At 41.8% G+C, this 16,488-nt stretch overlaps 1 protein-coding gene across 1 annotated transcript in view; it reads left to right on the top strand.

Moving 5' to 3' along the window:
* The first annotated feature begins 2,464 nt into the window (after positions 1 to 2,464).
* LOC121286120 (mucin-2-like) overlaps positions 2,465 to 16,488 on the top strand; it is a 65,816-nt gene continuing 51,792 nt past the window's right edge. The window contains exons 1-5 of the mRNA XM_041203109.1: positions 2,465 to 2,513; positions 9,588 to 9,813; positions 14,539 to 14,656; positions 15,401 to 15,479; positions 15,635 to 15,726. Coding sequence (XP_041059043.1) covers positions 2,465 to 2,513; positions 9,588 to 9,813; positions 14,539 to 14,656; positions 15,401 to 15,479; positions 15,635 to 15,726 — 564 coding nt within the window. The remainder of the gene's footprint in view (positions 2,514 to 9,587; positions 9,814 to 14,538; positions 14,657 to 15,400; positions 15,480 to 15,634; positions 15,727 to 16,488) is intronic.

The raw sequence follows: 16,488 nt of genomic DNA on the forward strand, positions 1-16,488 counted from the left end.
TGGGGAAACAAAATATTTTGTGATAAGTCCGTCTTGTTCTTAAGGTGCTTTGCATTTATGTTTGCGGGTGCTACGTCTCGGTGCTCCCCCATCGCTGGCACTGTTATTGGGGACAGCTTGCTGACTCTGCTGTCCTGTTGGCCTTGATGATCTTGGCGAGTGTCCTCTGGCCTGTGGAGCCTGCGCTGGTCCTGCTTGGGAGGGAGCGGCCAATGGCACAGCTGGCAGCTCCCCAGTCGCTACAGCCTCATCAGATGCCATGGTCAATGGTGGAGGGGTGCAGGAGCTGCTGCTGTCATCCACAGTGCCCTGAGGGAAGCCCTCAGAGATGATAGACAGCTCATGCACCAATGTCAGGTCGCATTGAACCTCCCTGCTCACCATTGATGGATGGTCACCTAGCTGGGATACTAGGTGCCCAATCCATCTCCCACACTGACACTGACCAGTTGAGGTCATTGCCGGTATGTGGGCTTGCAAGTCCGAGTGAATCCCTGATTGAGTCCCTGGAGCAGCCTCTCCATGAAGGTCACCACTCTCTCCATGGAGGGTCAACGCAGTGATCATGCTCTGCAGGGACTCCTCCACAGTGGACACCATGGCTTGTATTCCCTCATGTATCTCCACCAGACCCTCCTGCACACCCTGCTGGACTTCCAGCATCTGCTGCCTAATGGCCAGAGGCCCAACATCAACCATTGACTGAGCATTTTCCTGATCCCTTGCAGTCCTCCAACTGCCAGTGCCCTGGGCACTCTCTGCCTCCGCCTGCACCTAAGGTGAGTGTGAAGTGCCCTCACCAATGAGATACTAGACGGTGATCTAATGCCCTCCGAGGTGCTGGTATCTGCTGGTGCCTGCTTGACAGAGAGGGTGTGATGCAGGTGTGTGCTGAGCATGATGGTCCTCTGCGGTCAGGGGTGGGCCTTCAGGCTCCTCATAGTGACCACCTGCTGGTGAGCCTAAAACAGATAAGAAGGACATGTCGTTAGTTTAAGTTATGACACTGTCACTGTGCATGCCTGGCACCCTGCTGAAACAGAGACACACATCATGGTGCCCTTGTCTTTCGATTATCAATGGGGACTCCAGTTTCGAGGCTCACATCAATATAGAGACTACACTAAATGGTTGCAACAGCTGACATTTTCACCTCAGTGCCCTGCACTCCCACCTTCGTCTGGCACCCCAACCTCACCACAGCTGCTTGGCCAAGGTGCATGGCGCCTCTTGAGCTCCAGGGCATCCTGCTCATACCACTTGAGGATTAGGAGGTGTGGGGGTCCCCCACCAGTCCATGACCTCTCAGCATTGTTATGGGATGTCTTCTCCTGAAAGGATAGAGGAGCATTGATTAGTCCACTCTCTACCTGCAGCGCCATTGCAGCTTGGCCAATCCCACCTGAGGAAAACCTCGCAGGGCACAGCCGATTCATGGCTCTGGAGTCACAAGACACCCAGTCCAAGCAGCCAGGGCTCACCCCCATGGCCAGCTCCTGCCTCATTGACATTTCCCACTCACATTTTAATACCCCTGAGGTCCACAGGGGGATGGGCAGTTCTTAATTGTTCTGCAAAGTGACCCATGCCAACACGGTACTCACCCTTCCCAATCGCAGCAGGTCATTGAAGCGCTTCCAGCACTGCACCCATGTGCACCTCACTATGTCGTGGCTGCTGACTCTGGATGCCACCTCCTCCCAAGACTTTTTGGTGAGATATGGGGGCCTCCTTCTCCCACCACTGGGGACAAGGGTTTCCCTCCTGGCTGCAACCTCCTCCAGGAAGGCTGCGAGGCTCTCATCCGAGAAACGCGGGGCTATCTGCCCCGCCGACCTGCCCTCCCGCCTGCTGTGCCCAACCACAAAGGGATCCATGGAGAGACTTCAGCGCCGTTCCGTGGCAGCCTGGGCCGGTTTCGAATCTGCTGCTGGGTCGCCATTGGACCCGGTGGACATCGTGCCCTCGCCCCCCGCCTGCCCCTTCTCACTGATTCTCCAGCCGCTTTTCACGCTGGGTGGGCTTTTGTTGGCCTCACAACGTGAAATTGCGGTGCGCTGCCATTCGCAGTCGGCAGTCGGCTTCCCAACAGCCGCCATCCGTCCCTGCCAAGCCCACATGCCAAGAGTAAAACCCTCGAACTCTGAACCTGTTGCAATAAAAACCCGTCACATAAAATATGCTTAATTACATGCAAAGAAAATGAAACTTCATGACAAATGGGATGCTCAATGTAACATTGAATACCAAAATGTGTGCAGATCGAAGAGGCTGAAATGATGTTTCAGTACCCAAAGGGTTAAACACCTCAAAACGTTTAGCAAACAATTGCTTTCAACTTCCTTGTTCTATTCAAATGAGAGTGAAGAGAAGAGCTATATAAATGGATCCAGTGAATAAACTCTCTACTGGAGAGAATAATTCACTGGAATGACGGTGTCTACTCCAGTCCCAAACTAATACAATGGGGAAGCTTGTATTAGTTGTTCTATGGGCTCTGTCCCTCTGTGAAGGTAAGTAAAGTTCAAACATTTTAAAATTGTTGTGGTATATATATGGATAGGAGCATGCTGGTATTATGTACAATGTTATTTTTGCCAAGATCAGTGCACATGAATTAATTTTCCATGCATTAAAGGTTGGGTAAACATCTCAGATAAAACAGCAAACAAGAGCATTATTATAAAAAGCAATTTTGTCTATTTTCCAATGTTAATCACATGCTTACATCTAGGAATAGAATATTTTTGCCCAGAGTCTGATTGAAAATACAGAGTCGGCAAATGTTTCTTTTGTAACATTTTAAGTTTCATTTTGCTTAAATAGCAAAATCAGCAAAGAACACAGGTACACTGCAAAGCAATCTCTGGTCATCCTTCTTCCACTCTCCTCTAAGAGCATTTGCACATGATCTCCTTCTCGATCTTTGTCAATACTGTCTGCAAATTAAACTGCAAAGGACTAGGCACAAGTATCTGGCAAGACTCAGCCTTTAAGTTTCTCCCTCTGAAGTGCAGGTGTGGACTTATACAGGCCCAGTTGCTACTTCTGCCAGCATTTCCTTTAGCTCTGCGACACAACATACTGTAACACCAAGGTACTAAAGCAATATTTTGCTCCATGCTTTCAGAAACTTCTTCATTGATGACACAATAGCTGACATTGAAATAACAGTGTGCAGAATAATTAAAACTTTGGAAGAATTTTACAAAATTAATGACATGATTAAACATTTGTGTTTTAGTATTAAATAATCATTGTTAATCAATTTCCAGGGGATGTCTCAGCCACACAATTTACAGGAATATATTCCAATCTCAATCATGGTAGGCTGACATTTAAACATAATATGATCATTTTGCAACTACTAATAAAGTAAAGCACAGTTATCCTCTTATTGTTACCGTGTTGATAGCGCAAAAGTTATGTTTAATTTCAAGCAAGATTTTCAGTTCTGAAAGGCCTTTTACTATGATGAAAATGTCTTGTTTATTTTCTAGGGCCAGGTTTCAGCCATTTTACCACAGCATGTTGTCCAGATTTTTTTGAAACTTTTATTTATGACCCTGAAATATGTTGTAATTACATTCGGCCAACCTTAACCTTATCCGTGTGACATCACTTGGTGGTTTATTCACACCACAAACCTTTCAAATCGCATTGCAGGTTTAGCCATTTGTTTGGTGTTTAACCCATTTCTTTAGGGGACTGGACATCTCTGCAAAATGGCTGCCTGTTAGCTGCACACATTGCTGCCCATTTAAAATAGCTAATGACATTCAGCAGCACTTGCAGCTATTGGAAAAGTTCAGTCTTGAGGAGGAAAAGGAGAACACCATACATCAAAAGAAACAGGAACGCAAAAGACCAGATTTCAATAAATAATCTCATATTGCATTGTGATTTTCTTAAGTCATTGGTAGGCAGTAGTACTAGCTGAGATTCATCCAAGGAAGTCTCTGGCAACCCCTAACCACTCAGATCCTAAACTCAATAAATTCCCACATTGCATCCTGCTGGAGCTCTTTGGAGTTATATTAAAGGAACCTAGGAATGGAAGTTGGCAAATCAGCCCCTCGAGCTTGTTCTGTCATTTAATGAGATCTTAGCTGATTGGCAACATAACTCCATATACCGACCTTTGCCCCATATCCCTTAATATCTTTGGTTAGCAAAAATCTATTAATCTCAGATTTAAAATTTACAATTAATCTAGCATAAATTGCCATTTGTGGAAGTGAGTTCCAAACTTCTACCACTCTTCGTATGTAGAAGTGTTTTCTAATTTTGCTGCAGTATTACTTCTTTCTCTAATTTTTAGACTATGCCCCAGTCCTAGATACCCCAACAGAAGCAGAAATAGCTTTTCTCTATCTACCCATCTGTTCCTCTTAATAACATTAGAACTAGTCAAATAGCCTCTTAACTTATTAAATTCTGGGAAATAGGACCCTAGTTTGAATAATTTTTCCTTTTTAAATAATTTAACCCTTGAACTTTTTCTGGTAAACCGATTCTGCACTCCCTCAGAGGCCAATATGTCCACCCTAAGGTTGGTACTCAGTACAATCTATTATCAATGGTTTGGACGAAGGGACCAAAGGTATGGTAGCTAAATTTGCCAATGACACAAAGGTAAGTAGGAAAGTAATTTGTTAAGAGGAGGCAGAGAGTCTACAAAGGGATATGGATAGGTTAAGGGAGTTGACAAAAATTTGGCAGATGGAGTGTAATGTGTGAAATTGTGAACTTGTCCACTTTGGCAGAAGGAATGCAAAAGCAGCATACTATTTGAATAGGGAGAGATTACAGAGCTCTGTGGTACGGGGTGGGGTATGATGTCCCGGTACATGAATCACAAAAAGTTAGCATGCAGGTACAGCAAGTGTTTAGGAAGACAAATGGAATGTTGGCATTTATTGCGAGGGGAATGGAGTGTAAAAGTAGGACTGCAGCTGTACAGGGCCTTGGTGGAACCACATCTGTACGTTTGGGTCTCCTTATTTGAAAAAAATGATTTAATTGCATTCGAAGCAGTTCAGAGAAAGTTCACTTGACTCATTCCTGGGAAGAGGGGCTTATCTTATGAAGAAAGTTTGAACAAGTTGGGCCTAGATGGAGTTTAGAAGAAGAGGTAATCTTAGAATCATAAAATGTTCGCGGCACAGAAAGAGGCCACTTAGCCCATTGTGCCTGTGCCAGCCAAAAAATAAGCCATCCAGCCTAATCTCGCTTTCCAGCATTTGATCTGTAGCCCTGCAGGTTACAGCACTTCAGGTGCTTTTAAATGAGTTGAGGGTTTCTGCTTTAACTACTCTTTCAGGCAGTGAGTTCCAGACCCCTGCAACTCTCTGGATGAAAAGATTTTTCCTCATCTCCCCTCTTATCATTCTACTGATCATTTTAAATCTATGCCCTCTAGTGACTGACTTCTCTGCTAAAGTAAATGTGCCCTTCCCACCCATTCTATCCAGTCCCCTCACAATTTTGTAGATCTCAATCAAATCTCTCCTCAGCCTACTCTGTTCCAAGGAGATCAGTCCCAGCTTATCCAATCCTTCCTAATAGCTGCAATTTTCCAGTCCTGGCAACACCCTCGTAAATCTCCTCTGTACCCTCCCTAGTGCAATGACACCCTTTCTGTAATGAAGTGACCAGAACTGCACATAGTACTCAAGTTGCACCCTAACTAATGTTTAATATAGTTCCAACATAACCTCTCTTATAGTCTATGAATCGGCCAATAAATGAAAAGTTTGAAACATAAGATCTTGAGGGCACTTGATAGGGTGGACAATGGGAGGATGTTTCCTCTCGTCGAGGACATCGTTTAAGAATAAGGGAAGAATTTTTTCCCTCAGGGGGTCAATAGTATGTGGAATCCTCTTTCCCAGGATGCAATGGCGGCTGGATCATTGAATTAATTCAAGGATGAGTTAGATTTTTGATAGACAAGGGAGTGAGGATTATGGGCCGGGAGAGACAGGAAGGTGGAGTTGCGCGCACAACCAGATCAGCTATGATCTTAACGGATGGTGAAGCAGGCTTGAAAGGACGAATGGTCTACTCCTGTTCCTGAGTTCTATGATCTTAATACTCCAGGTATGATCTAACCAGCACTTTGCAAAGCTGAAGTATAACTTCTACCGCAAACACCTCCTCCACCCCGGTAGTTTATCTCTTTAGATATAAAGGCCTGAATTCCATTAGTCATCTTGATTATTTTCAGTACCTGATCACTACATTTTTGCCAATTCACTTAATCTATCAATATCACTTTGTAATTTTATTCTTCAATTAAAAATAATCTCTGATTTAATTGTCATACTTTAGTGGCTTGGCATTGAAAATTAGAAACAGTAAGGAGGCAATTTTAATTGATTTTACATGGCCCGTCCATTTTTATGGTTGAAGGGCCAATCGGCCAGGCAGCCTTCGCATTTTCACTGAAACCGCAATCCAGGGTGGGATGAAATATCCAGGCTGAAATATAATTTAAAAAGATACCTGGAGACTGACGTATTTTTGAGTTCTGTTATCAGGTGCTTAAATGCTCTGCTAAAACACAGCTCTCTGCACTTTTTTCTTGTCATTTATCTGTCCAGATCTGCAGCTCTGCAGCAGCTATCTGCCTTCAGGGACCTTGCTAGAAGCGCCCACCCGCGCCCTCACTTTTCTCGGCACCCGCCCTCTTCCCGGCTTTCTCAGCACACGGTTCACACTGGCTGACCTTTAATTGGCTAGCCAATGTGAAATTGTGTTCAGGGGCCGATCACAGCCGGAAACACATTTCACATCTGCTTCCTGACCTGCTGATTACGAACTTGCAAAGAACGTAAGATTTAGGCCAGTGGCTTTTATTGAATTAGAAGGCCAAAGTAGAAAGGTCAAACTGGAATAATAGTGCAACACGTGAGGTCCTTAGATTAGTATAAAATATGCTGCGATGAGGAGAAACATTGAACATTCTTCAATATTATTCATTCAAAAGTTCCCCCTCATGCCGTCCCCCCATGCCAAAGCATGTCCCCCACCCACCCCATGACCCCTCATGTTCCCCATGCCAAGCAATAGCTCTTCCGTGTCCATTTACCTACAAACACGCTGCATAGAACTAATGAGCGTTATAGTGACAGTAGGATATGTGAAAAAAATTTTTAAATGTTCATTCATTGATAACTTGCCAACTTCTTTAAAAAAAAAGCCCTCCTTTTTACTTCAGGACAATGAAGTAATGAAATCCTTCAAAGTATCAATCACAGAAAATTCAAGTACTTGAAACCTCTTTATTTTGTGTAAATAGACATTGTGCAGTTGACAGCATAGATCACAGAGCCAGGGCTGTCAATCATGTAGTCTTTTCCCTGGGCTCAGGTGCTTTAGTGCTCTAAGAGATTATTGGACTCTCAGCCAAGAATACAAAATGAGGCTTGGCTGAGAACCTAGAAATCGATTAACCTGAGGGGCATACCTTGCATTGGGGAGGCATGAGGGGCCGTGGGAAGTGGTGAAGGGGCATAGGGTGGCATGGATAAGGCATGAGGAGTGTGTGAGGAGGTTGAGGGGGTGTGAGAGCTGAGGGCTAGAGGGCCTTACTTTTATCATTATAACAGGGGCAAAGTCTCACAGTACCAAGGCGGACTTTTTCAACAGCCTGTAATGGCACCTGGCAGCCCCTATGGTCCCCCCTGAATATTCTCTTACCTGGGTTGGCTGGCCCAACTGCAGCCTGCATCCATGACCACTCCCATGCCCCCCCACCCCAGCAATGAAAATCCCCTCTTTGCGGACACTTTCGCCTGTGGTGGGTGGACTGAGATAGAACATTTCCCAACTCCTGCTACCCACCTCAAGGATGAAACTCCAGCCCAAAGTCTTAGTTTCTTCTTTAATTATTTTAATCTAAAATAAGTATTCTAACCACTAGAACAAGACATTACATTTACTTTTTATAACCTACCAAAGTAGATAATTGATCTAGAAAGTAAAAGTAAACAGGCTCTGAAAAAACAAACTTCGGTATAAATGTTTCATTCTAAACCAGGTACGGAGGATCACAGTCATTGGTTTGTGCCCAGATCTCTGCAAGAAATAACAAGAACAGTAAACAATGGCAGTAAGTTCCACATTATTTCCTTTGTTGAGATATTAGCCCAGATTTGAACTCCTGGTGGGTTTGGGTTGCATGAAATTGAGTTGGAACCTCACCACCTCCTGCAGAAATCAGGCCCAGGCTATTTTGATGGCCTCGGCCTCAAGCAAATCACAGGTTTCTGACTTCTCACTTATTTCACATGAAAAAGAGTGGAACATTTCGTACTCCAATTTTCCACCCACTACCAAAGGTAGACATCAGGATCGGGTGCTGGGAATGTCTCATGAAGGTCCCGTGTGCTGGACATCATGGGATGCTGGGGGAAAGGGGTAGTTGTGTATGTGGCAGGGAGGGCCTAAGCACTCCTTGTGAAGCCAAGATGAGCACTCCCACAAAAAAGAAGAAAAAGATTTCTCTGTCCCTTCTGGGGCTTGATCTTCTTCTGGCATGATTAAACCTGGCAGGAAAGTCAGAGCAGGTTCCTTGTTCAGGCCTGAGCTGGGCCTAACAACATCACTGGGTCCTTATATGCATATGTAAAGAAGGCTTTCACCAGGTTGGTGCCCTTGCGGGTTAAAATCACGGGTAGTACAATAAGTAAATTGCCTGAGTGACTGTAATTCTCTATACACCCGGTTTTCCCAGGCAGATGAAGTTAAAATCAATCCCCGTTGTATTTGACATTATAAAGTACAATAATAAACAGGACCCCATCTATCATACTGCAGTATTCATCTATTATGATAAAAGAGGATGACATTATAACTGTATTTCAGATCTTTGCAGCACTTGGGGCCATGGTGCATTCAGGACATTTGATGACACGTTTTACCATTTTACATCAACTTGCAACTACATTCTGAGTCGCCATTGCGCAAGTGGCTCAGAGGATTTCAACATCCAAATCCGCCGAGGGTCAAATGGTAATCTGGAACACATTTACCTCAAGATAGAAGAGGCCATAATCCTGATGGTGAATGGGACAATTTCAGTTCAAGATGTGATGTAAGTTTTATTTGTATTGGTTTCCTAAATACAAACTCATGAATTGCAAACAGTTATCTGTACAGGGAATAACCTTTTTACTGTTCGATCTAAGCACCTAACATTTTGGCATGACGAGCTTTTGCATTCAATATTAAAATGGCATTGGTAGGTTTTTCTTTATGCAGTAGGATATGCAAGAAACTTAAGCATAAATTAACACCTTACTTCTATTGAATGGACATGACCAAGACACAAATCACATATGAGAAATTTAAAATAAAACCAGATAAGGCAAAGGTGTTATGGAATCAACGGAAAAGAAAATAGGCCAAATTCTATAGTGGGCTGCCAAGCCGTAATGCTAGTTTTATGCTCTGGCATCAGTTTGAAAATTTACCCAGTATCTTTCCAATAAGTGTACACTGTCTATTCTATTTCACAAAATATATTACCTGATCTTTATTCAAATCTTACATTGACCACCTGCATTTCTTTACTGGCCCAGATTTTGCAATCAGAAGTGAAGCGGTGGCATATGCCACTGACTCTACTGAGAAATTTGAACATACCTGGTCCATGGGTTGTAGCAAGAATTTCAACTTCTTGCTGCAGCATGGCCCAATGGCAAAACGATCTGCTCCACCTCACAGTGAGGTGCAAAACCATGTGCTCCTAATGCCGTCACAAACTGAAGACACTCCCCTTGAGACCAGTCTTGAGCTCAAAGGCAGGTGAATGTTTTATTATGAATATAAATACTTTTAAACCCTTTTCTGCATGGTTATCAATTTTTAAACACTTCAACAAACTTTGAACACCCAGTGATCGTGCCAAGGGAACATCTTGGACCAATTGCCTTTATTTAAACAGGAGATGAAAAGTCCATGGTGGACCTTAGAGCTTGAAATACTTAAGGATATCAGAGAAAAGAGCAAACCGTGTTTCTATAAAATAAATTCAGACACCATCTCATGCTAGAAGCATACAAATTCCCCTCGCTCTCACTTTGGAACTGCACTTAGTTTTTCTGGAATAATTCAGAAGAAGCTTCTTCTCTCACCCCATTCCCCATACTTCAAACATGTGTAGGGAAAAGATGAGCAAAAACTAAGATTTATAATCCTCATCACATCAGTAACACAATGTGCTTTCAGAAAATAAAGATTAAACTTGTAATCCTTCGATTTGGAATTTGACTGAGACATCATTGTCCAAATCGGATGCCTTCTCAAATAAAAGCGAATCAAATGACCATGCGTTCTGACATAATGCAACTTCTACACACTTTTACATTGCTATTTGTACTTTTCATAGTTATTTGTTGAACTGAGCAAGGAGTTTCCATGGTTATAAATCCAGTGCAGCACTAACCAATAATCCCCTTTCCCTGACTGAAAATATAAAATAGTTTCTGATAAGGCAACTCTCCTGCCTTAGGATGAATACCATTTCCACATTCGTTATGATTACTTTATCACTTGAATACCAAACATTTGAGGCTTTAATACTCATGCGCGTTTTAAAGTACATTATTCTGTCAAAACTATTCAATTTTTATCTAATCTCTATTTAGGGATGAATAATATGCTGAATATTAATGCTTTATTTGCCTGTAATTTTAAGGTTCATATTTCATGCAATTATTTTCAGAATTCACCCTTAAAATCAACATAATTGAATAATTGTAAAAACTAAGCTTATTTCAGTATTGTGATAAAAGAAAGCAGTGGAAAAGCACCAATGTTTGTTTGTTTATTGAAATGTCTTTAAGTACACAGTAAACAGCCTTTTTGGGCCACTTCTTGGTTTCAATTAAACTTGTTGCTATCAAGGAGGGTGAATGACCATAGTCCCATTCTCCATTTTTAATTCAAGCTTTAATGGCATTAACACCAATATAATGCTGTAATATTAACCTTGTTTCACTGTTTTAGTAAAATGCAGCAATTTTTAAAGATTTTTAAATATCAAATTAGTAGTCCAGCAATTACAATATCATAGAAAGTGTAAATGTCTATTTTCCTACAACAAAATACTACGTCCACATTTAAAAATGAACAAGTATCTTCAACATTTTATAGTTGCCAAGGGCCCCTGTCCATTGTCCTGTAAATACTCATTCCACTTGATGTTACTCTGTTATTTTTAAAACAATTTAAATCCCCTGTTGGATGAACTGCTTATGATTTTTAAATGCTGCTGTCTCTCTGTACCTTTCTAATCATGATTTTGATTAGTCTCACAGCAGTTACATGATGCTGAGAGATCAGTGTAGGATTCTTTTTCACGATTCTGAATTCCCATGGGGTTGGGGGTGGGGGGTGTGGGGGAGGGGTGGGTGAGGGCTTTTTTGAAGCCACAAGAGTGCAAAATATGGCATTCGGTGCCTTCATTAGGCGAGATGCAAAATCTCCATTGCCGAACAACAGACTGAGATGCAGAGATAAATCAGTGGTGTGTCGACCCTTACGCTGGCCTGGTGGTAGTTTCATACTTGTAATACATTTGCATGCCATGAATTCTCATATAGCACTCTGACTAAGCTAATCTCAACAAATAAGGATGACGTGTTTTTGAATAAAGTGGGATCAATGCAATGTGAAATATTTACAAGCAAAATTTTAATTTCAAAAGCACCCAAGCCACATTTGTGCTCTCAAGTCAAATGTTAATGGAAATGGAGTTGAGCAGGAAAGCTATGGCCATAATGCAGAGACCCCTGGTTCACCAGGAGGCTCCTTTATAGCCCATCTGTAGCTGCAGTATTGTCAGCTGGCAGTGGGTTTCACCAACCAACAACATTCGCACTGCCGGATTGAGCATGTTTCCCCTGCATGCTACCAGCACTTTAAATTTTCATTGAAATCATGTGGGAAACAGCAAAAAGAAAACAGAGTTGAAGTAGTGCATACTTAGGGTTAGGCCATCAGGAGTGACGCACTGTTGACAAAATTTTCCTTCTCCCGCATCCCCCCACCACCGCCCCCTAGCTTAGTGACACTGACTGGGACAATTAATGACAACTCTTGTTTCCAATAATAAATGAAAGAAATTATCACTGTACTTGATTGTTGGAGCCATCAAACAGGTGCCTGGAATTAGCATCGCTTACTACTGATAAACTCCTTAGGAGAAGTAGAGAAACTGGATCAGAGAAACAGAGACTCAGAAAAGCTAAACACACAGAGACAGATGGAAGAGGGGAGAGAGACTAAGAGAGGAATGTAGGCATGCAGAGGGACGGAGAGAGACAGACAGACAGAAGGAGAGACACAGAAGCTGAGAGAGAGGAGAGACACTGAGGCAGATAAACTGGGGCAGAGATGCTGGGCAGAGAGAAAGAAACAAAGAGAAGCTGACAGATAAAAACAAACTGAGAGGGAAACATAACAAGAGGGTAAATTGAGACTAACAGAGACACATGCACATTAAGGAGAGAGGGAAAGAGACTCAAACACCAAAGAGAGAGAGAAACCTTAGACACACACTGTGACAGAAAGAGGGAGAACCAGATCCTGAGAGACTGAGATGTAGGGAAAGACCCACAAAGACCCTAGACATTGGGAAGGAGAGACCCAGAGATAGATAAGAGAGAGCAGCTGCTTTTTGTTAACAGTTCTTCCTATGAAGGAGAGAAAGGAGAGTGATACATTTCTTCAGTCTCTTTCTCTCCTACTCTGCCTTCAGCATGTATCTGTGTATTACGGTAGAGAGTTTGCTTCATTTAAAAAGACCCCACTGTTTGCAAGTTGAGATATACTTGTGGAGAGATGCTTTAGGTTAAAGGGATTGTTAATTTATAGTGCAGAATCTCCCAAGCAGACTCTGCACCTACTATTATTAGCTGAAAAAAATGTGAAAATCAGCATAATATATGGACAATCAGTCTAAATTTCAAGTTACTGGTCCCTGCCATTCACCACTACTGGAACTACAAAATCCAAGCTCTTTTCTTATGATTAGTAAAGTAACACAATATTCTTGCCCAGAAGTTCTCACAGATATTGTTAAAATTATGAGGTTTTTAAGATTATTATATTTTGGGACTCTGAACTGTTGTGCTTTAAACTATCCATTTACTTCCAAAATAAAAGAGAGCCGGATTCTCAGGGATAGATAATCAGTATCGTCGCCTGGATACAAAGCCCATGTGATTCATATTGCCATGATGTTGGGCTTTGAGATGGGAAGGGTTTAGAGGAAGTGATTATTATATTGACTTATAGACTTTTCTAAAATGTCACTGAATATCACAGAGAGATTAGTCTGCCAGGGTGCGGGAAAGAGACAGCAGCAAGAGGCCGAAAGTTTCTATGGTTCACTGTGCAGGAATGTGGGTGGGAGCTCTTGCTTGGATTGGAAAGATCAAATTAATGGGAAGTTGAAATGAGGCTAGAAGATTTGCTTAGCTTTAGCTAGAGGGTGAAGTCTCCAGGAAAAGTTGCACCATGATTAACAGTTCTAGAATTAAAATCTTCCAGGCTGGGAAAGCAAAGGATCGGAAGTAAGCCCTTGGGAGCTAAGAATCATTTTGGACTGATTCTGGGAGAATGTCTACGTAAAGGACAGTGTAATGTATGTTTGATAGTGTTTTTTTTCAGTGTGTTAATAGTTCTGTTTTGTAGTTTAAAATGTAAACGGCCTATAAAAATAGTGCTCAATTATTTGTTACAGTAAATGTCTTAAAACATGAAATCCTTTTGTGTCATCCATTCATCCACTTGGTTGACGGAGCCATCAAACAGGCTCCTAAAATTAGCATAGCTTACCACTGATAAATTCCTTAGAAGAGGTAGAGAAACTGGATCAGAGAAACAGAGACTCAGAAGACCTAAACACACAGAAATAGATGGAAGAGGGGAGAGAGACCGAGATAGGAATGTAGGCATGCAGAGGGAGAGAGAGAGACAAACAGACCAGTCTCTACAGATATCATAACATGTGTTTGTGCTGTTTGTACATCTGCCTCCCTATCTCATCTCCACTGTTTCTTGGCCTGTAACACCCACCAAGAATTGTACCAATTCCCTTCATATTTCTCCACTCTATCTTTCAGGTTTGTGTCTCACCACAAGCTACTAAGGCATTCTTGTGCCCTAACGGTATGGTAGAACCTTTCCCAAACACTATAGAAGTAATTATTTTCCATTTTGTTCCTCATTCAGAATTTATCTTGCATTGAAAATTTTTTTGGATGCTTTTTCATCCTTATATCTATTCTCTTGGAAACTTGTAAAACTACCCAAGCATAGGAAATAAATCAACCAGGGAGAAAATAAATGAGTATTCATAAATGTGAAAGCAAAATCTTTGCAAATATTGGGTCTTATCAGTTCATGACAATCATTATCTATAATTTTTCATTATCTCAGTTCCATTGGATCATATGGAAGCGTTCATTATTGCATTAGTAATACTGTTCTCGCTACATTTTTAATTGAATATTTATCTTACAGAGTAACAGTGCCATTTGATGACAAGGTGATAAGCATTCATCCATATGGAATTTATACACGGATTTTTAACAGGAAACACACCATATCCTTGATCTGGAACCATCAAGATGCATTATCGGTAAATTTATTATGGAAGATATCTTCACATTGTTTTTTGTGAACAGCAGCTTGTACATACACTGCAAATGAAGTGGATAAATGGGAAACTGCACAATTTATTTACACATATTTATCTTGAGGATAGAACATGTGCTTTGTTTGAAAAGCTTAGAGTCCAAGCAGGAAAATTGCTAATCATTGGAAGCTTGCCCACTGAGGGTATAAAAGGAAACTCGAAAGCTGCTGCAGGATTTAAATGCATGCAACGGATTAAAGAGGCAGCCATCCACCAAAGTGGCTGGGGAGCAGAGGATGAAGGGTTCTTCAATTAGAAATGTCTAGTAAGGTCTATACGTTCTCTGAGGCAAAGGAGGAAGTGTTGCTGGAGCAAATCTGCAGACAACCAATGAAGCCCCTGTTTGAGAGGGAGCAGCAAAGACCCCTTTGAATTCAGGAGCAGCAGAATGAGAAGGGAACAGTCATCAGCGTGAACTGCAAAACCCTATGCATGACCGCTCAGAGTTTGAAACTTTAATGATGTTACTAGTTGGGCAAAGTAAAATAATTAAAATATACCTTTCAGGAATGTGCAATTTCATGCAAACTAGTTGCAGTAAGAGGGAAAAATGTTTTGAAAAACACTTCCTTACATAATAATAATGAACTGCAATTCGTATTGTCCCCCATAAGAATTAGAACTGTCACTCTAGGTATCTTTTAGATATAGCTACTTCTAAAATATTACATTTACTTTTGTTTGCAGCTAACTCTAGACAGTAGTTATAAAGGACAACTCTGTGGCCTATGTGGAAAATTTGAAGAAGGCACCAAAACCATTTATGGTAAGAAGAAGAAATGTTAAAACAATAACTGGCTTTCCTCTTGCTAGAATGAGTCAAGCTTCTTGTTTTGTAGTTGTAATGTGTCAGCTCAAATGTCATTGCTAACATGTTTTGTACCATTTGCTGAGCTTATTTGTCACACCATTGTTTTACAGGTCCAGATTTTCTTGATGCAAATAAGCTGGATATTTTGGGACACACTTGTTATAGCAAACCCACTAAGGAGTCATCATGTCCAACAAACCCTGTAAGTTAATAACAGGGACAAACTGCAAAAAGACAGCAGAGCAACTTTGATCTTTTGGTAGCACATTTAACAAGTTATTTTATTTTATGTTCACTCTGCTTATTGAGGTGAGAGCATGTCAGTTATGAAAAAGACACATGTCCTCATATCTAACCAATGATGAAACATCAGACTCACAAATTTTGAAGAGGGTTGTGCTGCTTTCCTATTGCAATCTCAATGGAAGACCAGTGGAGCCCCCATAGAAAAGGGGAAGACCTGATTAAGTCAACTGTCAGCCATTTCTGCCAACATTTGTATTGATTTGTAAGAGGCAGAAAGTTTGTCCAATCCTTGCAAGGTAAATGATAGGCCAGTGCAAAGACTTCCTAGATCAGCAGTTCCCAATACTGAGCTGACCAAGTTATACTGTCGCCAATAACGCCTGGAGGACTGAGACAGACTGACCTTCACAAGGCTGAACATGGGCTTCACAGTTGAGATCTAGGTCTGGAAAGCGGCCTGCTTGGTGGCTAACCAAAGCCAAATTAGGGTCAAGGGAGGATGAGGTGGGGTGAAGCCACAGGAGTATGTTAACACAATTATGAGAGTTTCAAACTTGAGGCATGGGATACTGGAAACCATTGTAGATCAGTTAACACAAAGATAATGGGCGAAAGTCAGTGAGTTTTTGTATCAGGTAGGATACAGGCTGCAGGGTTTTGGATAAGCAGATTGAGACACTAGCCAGGAAGGCATTGAGGAAGTTAAGTCTAACAATGA

Source organism: Carcharodon carcharias, chromosome 13, assembly GCF_017639515.1.
Source record: "Carcharodon carcharias isolate sCarCar2 chromosome 13, sCarCar2.pri, whole genome shotgun sequence".
In the NCBI taxonomy this organism is placed as follows: domain Eukaryota; kingdom Metazoa; phylum Chordata; class Chondrichthyes; order Lamniformes; family Lamnidae; genus Carcharodon; species Carcharodon carcharias.